Source organism: Symsagittifera roscoffensis, chromosome 7 (assembly GCF_963678635.1).
Source record: "Symsagittifera roscoffensis chromosome 7, txSymRosc1.1, whole genome shotgun sequence".
In the NCBI taxonomy this organism is placed as follows: Eukaryota; Metazoa; Xenacoelomorpha; order Acoela; family Convolutidae; genus Symsagittifera; species Symsagittifera roscoffensis.
Window position 1 is genome coordinate 53,809,627 of NC_087068.1, and position 13,368 is coordinate 53,822,994.

The 13,368-nt window shown below is 38.6% G+C and overlaps 1 protein-coding gene across 1 annotated transcript in view; it reads left to right on the forward strand.

The window, feature by feature from the left end:
• LOC134851228 (uncharacterized) overlaps nucleotides 1–13,368 on the forward strand; it is a 43,008-nt gene that overhangs the window by 9,319 nt on the left and 20,321 nt on the right. The window contains exons 4-7 of the mRNA XM_063867218.1: nucleotides 2,856–3,013; nucleotides 3,831–3,995; nucleotides 12,355–12,560; nucleotides 13,119–13,273. Coding sequence (XP_063723288.1) covers nucleotides 2,856–3,013; nucleotides 3,831–3,995; nucleotides 12,355–12,560; nucleotides 13,119–13,273 — 684 coding nt within the window. The remainder of the gene's footprint in view (nucleotides 1–2,855; nucleotides 3,014–3,830; nucleotides 3,996–12,354; nucleotides 12,561–13,118; nucleotides 13,274–13,368) is intronic.

Genomic DNA, 13,368 nt, shown 5'->3' on the forward strand with positions numbered 1-13,368 from the left:
TCGTGATGCAGTTTCTTCTATATTTTGTAGTTGCTCGTAATTGTTTCGGTGATTTGTCGTAATTGTTTCGGCTCAAATAAAACAAAGTTTGTTTGCTTATATGCTGGCTGTGAAACAAAAAAAAACTTTCTCTTCAGTCATGATTGGAAGTTGTTTTTTCGAACAAGCTTCAGTTATTGATGATGTGCTCTGAGTCTTTTTAGCTCTAACTGCTCAAAAAGTTAGTTTGAGAGCGTATGATTTTTTTCCCGGAAACTATTCTTGAAAATTGAATGAAAATTGGTCTGAATTAGAAGTTTAACTATTTTTATAATGTTGAAATTTTACTTTTATTTTCATTAAAAAAAACTTTATTATTTGTGGCTGAAGCGAAAGTTTTCGTTGTTTTTTTTTCGGATGTTTTCAGCAATTTCTAACACTAGTGCAATTTGTTAGAGGACTTTGTTTGATTACGTGGCGATCCATACAATTGCAAACAATACAAGTTCGTCGCCGAATAATTTTACATTCAAATTGTATATGCTATGAAAGTTTTTTGCTTTTGGATTTTTGAAATATAAAAGAGCAGATAAAAAAACAAGAATGCTTTGTTATCGAAAGTAGGCTCCGAATGTTTCGATTGCCCCATAGCTAGTCCTAGTCTTCCATAGGGAACTATTATTACGAATTAGCCCAAAACCCTCATACTTTCAGGGCGTTGACATGTTGACATCTCCATTCTTTTATTAGAGCTCGATTTTTAAAAATTGCTTTCAATTGCTGGAATTGATCTGAAAAAATACCCCAACAAGCATTTATATCGTTACTGTCTTCGAAAATATATCATTACTGTCGTTGAATATAGGAGCAATTACCACTGTTGGAAAAAAAATTAAAATATTATTTTAAACAACATTTGTAGAAATAATCGGCCATGGGAAACGAGTTTTATCAAAACTCATCAAGTGTTCTAGATCTTCTTAACATGTTTTGAAATTCTTTAACTAATTGAATCGCGACATAAAAGTTTGTGAAGACTTTTTTGGTGATGCAAATTTTGAAAAGTTCTTATAAATCAACCCTTTTTTTAATGAAATGCGTACAGATAATTGAAAATGAAAAATATAAGAAAAGCTCATTGAGTGTGCTTTTGTTACAATATTTTAATCTCAATTATAGAGTCCAAAAAAAGCTCTCGGCTCCTACCGGTGGCCCGTTGACTCCGCAATGAGGTAACCGAATTTTTTTCAGACTTTGAATAGCTTCTCTGTGAACTCCAAGCACAACTTTCATCAGCTCGACCAGATTTTAAGCCGAAAAAGTCAGACATAAAATCTTGAGTCTGACATAAAATCGCTATTTGTTTCAAACAACAAAACAATACTAAAATCTCGATTTCAGCATTTTTCTAGCTCAATATGTCTCGCAGTTTTTACAACTGCATAATTTATACATAATGTGGCTTATGATTTGCGATTTACTACATGTAAAATTGTATCTTTTTGAATTTGATGCTACTTTTGCTGCATCGAATTGGCAGTTTCTTAGCATTGTTAGCTGCGTTATTAGTGGCTAGTTTTCTGGGATTGTAAGCATCCGTGGCTGAATGGTTAGTGCGTCAGACTCAAACTTGCAGACTTTTGCTAATTTGAGTTTTTGCTAAGCCTCGAGTTTTTGCAAATTCGAGGCTTTTTCTACTTTTTCTTATGTGATTTGATTGAGCTGTTTTTAATCGTGTTCTAGCAAGTGTTCGCAAAGCGCAGCTTCGCCTCTCTGTTAAAACTTAGAGTTACACTCAGAGATACAACAGAGTTGAAAGATAAATTGATTTATCAATGGTCTGAACTATAAAACAATAACTAACAAATGAGCAATTGTGGTCCAAAAGCTACATCGCTTTTGACAGGTATTTGTTTAAGACATCACTGCAGTTACATCAACTTGTTGGTTGTTGTGTGTGGTAGCATAGCAGTACTGCAAGATAACAAGACAGCTCGTAATTAAGGCTAAGCCCTGAATGTTCCGACTGTCCCTTAATTCATATCAAATAGTTTTTAGGAAAAAAGTATTGAAAAGCTGTAAATTTTGGCCAACATCAGTGTAAAGTTTCGAGTCGTACGAAAATAATACGAACAATTAGCTAGCTCCAATTCAATTTGGAACGAGTTTGTAGTGAGGGATAATTCGCCACGCATAAAAAATTCGCGTTACGCTCCCAGCATTATGAATAAATTCTTCAAAGAGAGCATAATTTAGTCCAAAACATGGCCATTTTGGCAATTTTCAAACCCCCAGAATATAACAAAAAGTAATCGGAGGTGAAATATCTTTTTACATTTGAACTCAGGGAGTCAATATCTTCAATGGGGTATAAAAAAATTTCTGTTGAAAACTATTATTTCGATCGGTGAAAATTGATTGAATAAAAAAACCACACCGAGCATAAATATTCCATTTTCTTCGAAAGTCGGAACAATAATACAAATTAAGGACACTTCACAAGGCCAGGAAAGTTTTGACACATAATATTAGTCGCAAAACCGCACTGGTAGCGCAGTGCCAACACTTGTCGCTAAATTTGCGACAGATTCTCTTAATGACAAAATTCTTAACATAAAAAGCAAAGCTCAACATATAGGTCTGGTCGCGCCATCTCCGCCCTGTTTGCATAAGACTGAAAAATCAAAATTTAAGAGAGAAATTCTGGAAATTCCAGTTTCTGGTCGCGAAATCTGGAGCTGCCAAACTTGGTTTGGAAAGCTTGGACATAAAACGCGGATCTCAAACCTGAGAGTCACCCTTCAATAAAACCATTGATGAAGGTATAATTATTTGATCCAAGAAAAATGAAATTTCGTTGGTTTTTTTTTTTACAGACGTGTGGACCACAACTCGATTGTGATATCGACCAAATCGAGCAGCAGTGCCTACAAGTCCACACCCACCAGCGAATCCCCCTCCCGCAAGAAGTCCAGCACGTCATCTTCTGCATTCATACCCCAATTAGACAAAGTGTCGACCAGTGGTGTACTTGGTGAGGCCATATAAGAACTCTTTAACTAACCCATCCCCCCGCCCCCCCACTAGCTAGGCACGGGGGGGGGGGGGGGGGGGGTAAAGTTAACGAGGTCCGCCATTTAACCAAAAGGGAACGGACCAACATAAGAACTGTTCAGCTCATAATGAAAAACTGCTTTTGCGACACTAGTTAAATGGACTTTTTGGTTTTTTTTTCGTGGCGTATACAGCTGCAAAATGAATGGATTATAATTTAATATTTATTAATAAAAATGAGAACTTTGCCGTATTTTAAGGCAACCGTAACACGTAAGCTCTGTTTAAAAAGTTGGCTGTTATATGGAATTTAGTCATTCGTTTTTTTTTTCAGTTAATTTTGCATGTTTCAACTTCCGCACTTTGGCAATTCTCTATAGTACAATGTAAAACAATGCAGGTGGCCTTGCAACTTTGGTAGACAATCAATGCGATAACCAGTATTTGAAATTTCGTAGTGTTTTAAGAGTGCAAATCTTGCTATTGTCCAATTGATACTCAGAGATTCTGCCTAACAACGTTTTTTGGCACAATTTTTTAAAAATTTTGCTTGTTACGCAGAAAATTTGTTTTGGTCTAAACGAGGTCTTTTATTTAGTGGTTAGTAACAACTCAGAAAATCAATTTGGTCAACCTAAAAGAAAAAAGTCGAAGAAATTTACGAAATTTTTGTAGAAAATCCTAGATCTGCCCTTGTCTGAGTGTGAAACAAATAGCATCTTTTTTCGCCAATGAGCGTTTGATTGAAACAATTGGTCTATCTTAACTATTATTTACATTTTCGACATTAAATACAGATGAGAATGAGACTCGATCGACCATCTCCGGGGGAGGGGTACGGGGAGGGGTCAAAGGTGGGGACGGGGATGTTGGCAAGAAGAAAGTCAGACCCCCGAAGAAAACTTCAACCTCCTCCGCTCCTGTTTTCGAGACTGATAAAAGAGTAGATGTCAAACAGCAAGGTAACAAAGAAAGAAAGCTTATTGTTGGCGTACAGTTCAAATAACATGTTTTTTTTGTCGCTTTGAAGGCTTAATTTAGTTACTTCAACTTGAACTTGTTGCAATTATGGATGAATCGCATGATAGTAAATACACCAGCCGAAGTATGAGCCAACCTAAAAATGCGCCGATTAAAAAAGCCAGTCGAAAAGTTACATCCTATGAATGCAATTTGCACGAACTTTGTAACTGTTACATAAATATTATATAACAAGTACGTGTTTTCAGCTGGTTCATAATGCCACCGAATCGCATTACCAAGATTAGTTATCTGATGTTGATGTTTCAATGGGAAACGGCTGTTCCATCATTGGTTAAGCGTTTTTTTTAATGCTACCTGTTTTTGCATCTGATTTTCGTGTTTTCAACATCGTTTTTTTTAGCATAATGTACTTTTGATTTTCTGTGTTTTGTATCTAGAACAAGTGATGAGACAGAAGAATGAAAAGAATTCGCCTCTGGTAAAAATTTCGAATAATTATAGGTTTTATCTTCTAACCTCCGTTTGTGCGCGGCAAAGTCACTCAATTGTCCGTGTTTTTGTATGAATACAAATTGATGAAGCAAGAGAGAGAAAAGATTCCCCATTGTCATACCGCTACTGCAGTAGCAGTAATTGTTTATGTATGTACGACCAACCTACGGTGCTTACTTATTAAATTTATGGTATACTCAAGGTCACAGTGTGTGATGACATTGAGACTAAGTGATAGATTCAGAGTTTCGACACTGTTCTAGATCTCAGCAACTAATACCAAAACAAAAGAAAAGAAAAAGCTAAATTCAATATTCAGAATACAGTATTGAATTACAACTTATTTTCAATTGATATCGCAACGCATATCACATGGCGCAGTCGGCAGGATTCGCAGCTCAAGATAACAGAACGGATATGGGAATCCGGGTATTTTGGGCGTCAGCGAATCTAGATCCTCCATGGCAGTTCAAAATCTGGTTCGAACAATTTCTTATGGCGGTTACGGTTAAAGAAAATGTGAACCCAGAGATTATTTTGAAAGAACCAAAAGACATACTAGAGGATCCACCACCTCGACCAGAAACACCCTGAGAAGGAGAGAATGAAGATGCAAGGAATGCGAGGACCCTTAGAGACAAACTAGCAACGGATAGAGTATTGTGGAGAATGAAGAAAGAAGGACAAGGGGCCCACGAGTCGGACACAAGGTTTTCTACAACGAAGTACAAAAGAAGTTGGTGTCCAGATTATTTTTGTCTTTGGGTACAGAAGGAAAAAACGATTCATACAGAAGAACCCACATGCTGAAATATCGAAAATGACGTTCAGGGAAATTACAGAACTGGCAGAAGTTTCGTTTCAAAAGGTGAAATGTGTAACGTATGAAAGATACAAGCTATTTACGAGAATGCAAGAAGCTGGAGAATCTCTGGAATCATTTCACGCAGCGCTAACTGCGCAAGCAGCCCGATCAGAACTGGGAACATTGGAAAATGAAATAGTCCGTGATCTATTTATTTCAAAAATGAAGAATATGACGTTGCAGGACACGCTGACATTCGAGACGTTAGACCCGGAAGAGGTTCCGAAAAGGGCGATAAAGTTCGAAAATAGCAAGTTAACCACAATGGCGTTCCAAAAGACAAATGCGGCGGCTACAGGAGGATCAAGTAACAATCACACCTCGGGTGTGAGATTAAAACAAGAACCTGTAATGGCAGTTCGAAATTTGTTAGGGACAACAAAAAATCAAAACAGAGAGGAATCGAACAAAAAGCAAAATAATGACAAAAATCACAACATGAAAACAAAACCATTTAACAGATGTGGAAGGACATTCGACCAAGGACATCTAAAAAATTGTGCAGCGATGGGAAAAACTTGTAAGAACTGTGGCAAACCCAATCACTTTGCAAAAATGTGCAGATCTCAACAAGTAAGCGAAGTTGCGGAAGACTCGGAAGGATCTGTAGAGGAATGCGATCAGATAAGTGAAAGTGTTGAGTCATGTAGTGAGTTTGAAGTTATGTCGATACAAACCTATCAACCGGAAAACGAGAGAGTTTCGAAAAATGTGAAAGATCGAATTAATGACATGAGGAACAATTCAAATGCTGAAACGATACGAGTTCAGAAAATAGATTTGATTGAGATCCAACATTGAAACGAGTAAAGTCAATAAAGGCCATGGTACGAATTGACAACCAAATAATACAACTAACAGTGGACACGGGAAGTCCAGTTTCATTTCTCAATTGGGCGACGCCGATGGAAATTATGGATAAATCAAGCAAAGTGAGATTCATTCCGTCAGGAAAACTGAACTTACAAACAAAATTCGTTGATTACAACAAACAACCGATCAGTATACTGGGAGCCCTTAAGACTAATCTTCGGTCGGCAGGCTGGGAGGTAAAAGGCGCTACCTTTCTGGTATCAGAACGTAAAACCAGATGCATCATGGGACTAGACCTGCAAAGACAAGTGGGAATAGTTACTACACAAAAACCAGCGCCAAAGGAACTCACCAGGTTTGACGTGCTCATGTGCGAGCAGTCAGAAGGTTGGAAAGAAAAATTTTTCACTAAATTTAAAAACTTATTTGATAGACAAGGAATTTCAAAAAATCACAATGTAAATTCAAAATTTAACTATCCACTATGTCCAATTCAAGAAAAGGGGAGAAGAATCCCAATTCACATACAAGATAAAGTTGAAAAAGAAATCGATAAATTGTGGACAGAAGGTCATATAACAAAACTCGACAAATGTACAAGTGATTGCTTTATCGCTCCGATTGTGATAACAGTAAAAAAAGACGACTCAATAAAATTGGCCATGGACGCGTAACCAATTAAAAGACAATTGTTCAAAAACAAATATCAAATGCCGAATGTAGATGAATTCATCGATGATGTGAGCCAAATTGTTGCCAAAAACAAAAATGGTACTCTATATTTCACGGTGTTAGATTTGAAATATGCGTACAGTCAATTAAAATTGGCTGCCGATACAGCTAAACAATGCAAATTTAACATTGTCGGTGGGAAAGCAACCGGAACATACAGATTTCTGACAGGGTTCTATGGTTTAGCGGATATGCCAGCTGAATTTCAAAAGGATATGGATAGGATTATCAATCACGCTAAAAACACATTCTGTTTTCTGGATGACATACTTATTGTGTCAAAAGGAAATGAAATTGAACATGGAAATCTGGTGGAAGCAGTACTAAAGAAATTGGATGCGGAAAATTTGGCATTGAAATTATCAAAGTGTGAATTTTTCAAACAAGAAGTGAATTGGTTAGGTCATCACCTCTCAGAAGTAGGGGTTAGACCTAAAATCACTAAAACGGAAGCAATTGTAAATCTGAACCCGCCGAAATTGCTTAAGCAGTTAAGGTCATTTCTGGGAAGTATAAATCATTAGCTAAATTTATACCTAACGCAGCAAGCCTGAATAAGAAATTGAGACCACTTCTTAAAGAAGAAAATCAAAAGAAAAAACTAAGAAACATGAAACTCCCGGTCAAAACGTTTGAGTGGGGGTATGAACACACGGTAGTATTTAATACTATAAAAGAAGCTGTGACAAATATAACAAAAGTATATTATTACGATGCTACCCGAGAAACACGAGTTGAATGTAATGCGAGCCATGAGGGGCTAGGGGCTACATTGGAACAGCACGATGATGAAGGCCTGTGGGTTCCAATTTCATTCGCATCCCGATATCTGAATGTCTAAAAAAAAAAAATCAACAAATGAACTGGAGTTATTGGCAGTTATTTGGGCAGTAGACAGATACAAACACTACCTTTTGGCAAAACCATTTATCATCGCAACAGATCATAAGGCGCTTACATAAGCGTTAGATGGTAACAAGTCAAATAAGACCTATCAATCCCGTTTGACCCGGTGGGTTGACCGGTTATTGCCATATCAGTTTAAAATAGTTCACATTCCGGGGAGGGACATGGGTAAAGTTGAATATTTATCGCGTGATCCCTACAATGATCCCTGGCCCGAATCAGAATTAGACGAAAAGTTTGTAGTGGCGACAATAAACTCCTTTCATGAAGCATTAGACTGCATGAACAGTAGGCTCAAAGAAACTGGGTCGCTCGACCGGAACGAAAACGTTCTAGAATGTTCTAGAAGGAATGCAAAGAAACAGTCATCAAGTAATGGTTGCTATAGCAACCAAATGGGTCAAAAACGAAAAAAGCTCGACTGGAACGAGAGAAAACAGTTTCCACGACTGCAAAAACAGCTCAACACAGCAGTTCAACATACACCGATCACTTTTTTGTCAACTCAACTCAATAAACAGTCATTCTCAAATAAATCGAAAATCGTAGAAAAATCAGCGTAGAAATTCAGAAGAAAAAAAACAGACTCAAGGAACGAGATGTCAAGAAACAGATCCTACGATTGGTGGTCGGATTCGTCACAGGAATGGCGTAACGACGAACGAGAAGAGAGCCTACTTGACCCAAAGTGGAACCGCTCAATGACAAATGCAAACGAACTTTCAGAAGAGAAGGAAATCACAGAGACAGTTCAGCGAACAAGAAAAATCATAAGAGGAGGCCGTAAAAATAGGGATAGCTCCGACAGTGAAACTAGACAGGCATCACGAGTGAAATGGCAGCTCGAACCAGATCAACAACGAGAAGCAGATCAAAGACTTCTTTCATTCTGGCAACTAATTGGCGGAGAAGAAAACATACGAGGACCCAATAGAGAATTGGTGGCACACACGGAGGAGGTCAGGGGCAGCTCAGAATATGGACAAAGTTCAGCAATACACAAACCAACCGCATCGGCGGAAAGAAAATTAAGCGAGATGCAGGTCATAGAAATGGACCTGACGACCACAGAAGAGGCTGAGAGTGAAGAAGAAGTGTGTGCAATTGAACCGCCGAAGACGTTGGGAAAATTAAAACTGCCGAAGCAACAGCAAGAGGAGACTCTGGACAATTTGGCAAAATTGTTTGACAAAAGTCTGTTGTCCGAATTAACCACCGAAGACACATGAATGGACCGCCGTAGACGAGTGATAGAAAGAGGGGACAAACAAGGCTTCGAACTAATGGGACCTTATACGAATCCGCTGTGGTCACAGATGGCAGTGCAGGACGACTGCATTTTGGCGAATAACTGGCTAGCGGTCCCGCTCCATTTAAGACAAGCTGTTCTCAAACGAATACATCGAGGGCATCCAGGCCAAGAAGCTATGCTAGGAGCATTGTTAATCTAGCCAAGGAGTGCCGTAGCTGTACCAGATACGGTAAGAATGTAAATTATCTTATTTCGAAAAACGCGTCAAAACCACTGCCACTGCTCACGCAGCCGGGACAGGAAGTACAATTAGATTACGCGGGGCCCATAGAAAATCAAAAAGGAAAAAAATCTACCTCTTAGTAGCTATAGATCGATTTTCAAAATTTCCATCGGTGAAGGTTACGAAATCTACAAGTGGGAAGTGTACAGTAAAATTCTTGAGATCGTATATCGACACACATGGGATTCCCGAATCAATTCGCTCGGATCAATTTTCAGGCTTTAAAGGGAAAACGCTGAAAATTTTTTGTTCGGAACTCAATATCGAGCAAAAGTTCAGTCCGGTGGGGGACCACCGAGGCTGTGGTTTGGTAGAACGTACAATCCAAACTATAAAAAGAAGACTGGGGTGATGTTGCTCGAAGAAAATAATAAATCGATCAAATTAGGTCTTAGTATTATAAGGAGAGATTTGCGGTGGAACAAGCAGAAAACCATTCAAGTATCCCCATTTCAAGCGCATTTTGGCAGACTACCGAAAACGGAATCTAAAATTGTGAGGGAAAGGTTTTTAAACAATTCTGACTATTCAGACAAACAACACTTGGAACGCTCAGCACTGACGGCTTCCCAATTGACACGCAGAATTGACCAATCAAGAGAGAACCTCAAAATAGTACGCAAAGGATAACTCAGCAGGGATACAAGCCCACTGCACAAGCAGCAACTAACATCGGACAGGGATAAAGAGAAGACTTAAGCCCTAAAGGAGCTGTTGGAGGCAAACGCCCGCTGGAACAACGAAAGAAGGGATGCGGCTAAAAACGATTTAGACGACTAGTGGACGAGACTGGACTACTAAATCTTGACCTACGAAAGGAGATGATATACTCATTGGAGAAAGGATTTATTGAAGACAAAGTGGAAGATCAATGTAAATCCCCGCCTAAGACAATACTTAGAAAGGACCCGCTAAGAAAAAGTGGACAAGCACTCACAAAACAATTAAAGGGGAAAATTGCTTCAAAAACAGACTCAACGATCAAGACGTCTACAGGCTCTATCTATCGGAAGTCAGATATTGCAAAATCGAAAACAGTGCTGACACAGGAAAATCAGCGGAGTGCGAGTAAAAGTCCATCGGCGGAAACTACGAAAAAGTTTCTAAGGATCAGTTCCCCCGAGTTACTGGAGGAGTTAGGGTCCGATGAAGAACTGCAACGAGACATGGAGATCGCAGATGCGACAAATCCCATAGATCGTTTCCAAAAGAGCCAAACAGTAGTGACTTCAAAAGACACGGAAGCAGGGGGAGGCCTGAACTTGGCAATTAAGAGGGCAAAACCAAATCTGGCGGGTCCAAGCTCAACTACAGAGGAAAGCGATAAAAAGAAGACGGAGAAGAAAGTGAAAGAAAAGAAAAACCAAAACAAGCAGCAACAGGGGACAAGCCAAACTGCGACGGCAGCCGATCCGGAGCAGGAGCAAGCTACTTCAAAGTCGGGAAAATTAGATCATAAAACTCAGACAAGCTCTACACCTAAATCAAAACAGAGGTCGAAATTCAAATGTATTGACTCCCAGACACCTCCAGAGGACATAATCGACACATTCTACAATCGAAATTTAGCACCGTCCGAGTGGGAAAAATATGCAGATCAATTATTAAAATGAGGAGTTCAGCGAGTTGCAGACGAAATTAGAGAAAACCCACAACAAATTTCGGAGAATGATACGACATTCGAGCCACCACAAGGATTCTCGGACGAGTCGAATACCGAAGTGTCGGGTATCAGACGAAGTTCCAGGCAAACGAAAAACAAGGAACCGAAACGCTTTGGTGACCCGATAAAGCACTCAATTAATGAGATATCAGAGAATCTGACAGGGGGAGCACTCCTGAAAGCAGCAGTTCAGGAATGTCGAAATCAACTAAGAGACTTCAAGGAACGAAGCGATAGACCGGTGGAATCGAAAATAAGACGGCTCGAACGACACTTATTCATGCGAAAATTTGGGTATGCTACACAAGATGACGGAGTGGAATGGAACCCGAGTTGTGAAATAGAGCTGGAAGAAAACTGAAAACTCTATAAACTAAACCGTCAATTAACCCAGCAACTTTCTTGGGAACTGAGTACATTGAACTCTTTTTAAATAAATTAGCCTACTTATGTTGTATAATTTATTTCCTTTACCGAGGGGGGTGTGTCATACCGCTACTGCAGTAGCAGTAATTGTTTATGTATGTACGACCAACCTACGGTGCTTACTTATTACTTTTATGGTATACTCAAGGTCACAGTGTGTGATGACATCGAGACTAAGTGAGAGATTCAGAGTTTCGACACTGTTCTAGATCTCAGCAACTAATACCAAAACAAAAGAAAAGAAAAAGCTAAATTCAATATTCAGAATACAGTATTGAATTACAACTTGTTTTCAATTGATATCGCAACGCATATCACACCCATTAAGCAAAAGGTGTCGACTATAGAAAAAGGCTGTAATTTTGGGGTAGCGAGCCCATCTGAACATCGTATATTTAGGATTAGGCACTAGCACTACCATTTCTTCCGTTTTTCATTAATAAAATGATGAAACATTAGAGAGAAAAATTCCACCTTGAGCAAAAACACGGACTATGGATGCTTTTAAAATTTTAATCGGTTTTTTTTTTGCACGGCGAAGGCATATTAATTCCATTTAAATTAGGATAAAGCACTACTAAATTTCTCGTTTTCTACACATGGAAAAATAATGAAAAAGCAAAAAAGAAAAAGTTCCACCTTGAGCTACAAAAACGAATTATGGTGTGTTTGATTTTCTAATTTCTGTTTCTTTTGCCGGCTGAGGCAATAAATTTACGTTTTTTTTTGCGTCTAGACAGACTGGGCAAAGAACAGAAATTAAAAGTTCAGCATGAGCGAAAAAATACAGATTAAAGAGGTTTTCGACATTTTTTATGGCTGTTTATTTTGAGCGGCAAAGGCATCTCGACTTCGGACTGACTATTGTCAAGCTTTTTATTGATTTTTTCCTGTTTTACATTTAGAAAGATTGCTGAAACAGGACAGAGAAAGAACGATGGCAGCACTGGCAGCGGCAGAGAGCGATCCACAAACGACTTTGAAGTATGCCTCAAGGCCATCCAAGTGTGCATGGACCATACACCCAGTGTACAAATGGCAAGCGCCCAATCTGTTCCAGAAGGCATTCCTCCCCACCATAGACTCACTGGAGAACCTACTCACAAAACAGGTGTGAACAAAATAGGTTAATAACTGAAAAAAAGGGAAAATAATTTTAAAAAAGTAGCAAGTAGTTCATTAAACAGTAGGTGTTATGAGCTGAACAGCTCCTATGTCGGTCCTTGTTCTTGTAGTCAAAACGTTTTAATTAACGAAAATTTAAGTTTAGAAAAATTTAATTAAGCCAAAAATGAAAAATAACAAAAAAATTAATAATTGAAGGTTAAACAATGGGTTAAAAAATACTCGTATCTGTTTTGAAATACTCGTATGTTCAAACTGTTTTGAAGTGAAGTAACATCATCCAACATCTTGAGCAATAACAATAGCCTTGTTGATTTGAAACACGAGCGGATCTAGGTTTTTCTCGAGAAGAGGCCTTCTAAAGACTTCCAACGTTTTTCAAATTGACCAAGCTGATTTTCCAGATTTTTTAAATATCTTGAAAACATTCTTTTTTCGGCGCCACAGGCTAACTATTCAACAAAAATAAAACAGACCAAAAAGAATGTCTTGGAAATCTTTTCTAAGGTTTTTTTTCCCCGGTTTTCACGATTTTCCTATTCAGGTGCTGATCGAGGGTGAACTGACTTATCTGCTCGGGTCAGTTCGGGCCAGCCAGTTTGGGTCCATCACCAACCCCGGCTTCTGCATCAATTCCGGAATATACATCTGGATCTCTGACTTCGACGGGCCAGAAACCATCACGCAACGCAAACTCAGGTTCAGTCCGGGTCTTCAAAATTTAGATTTATAATTTTACAAAAACATCTTGTCAGTTCATCTAAGACAATTCATACATCTTGAAATAAATTTAT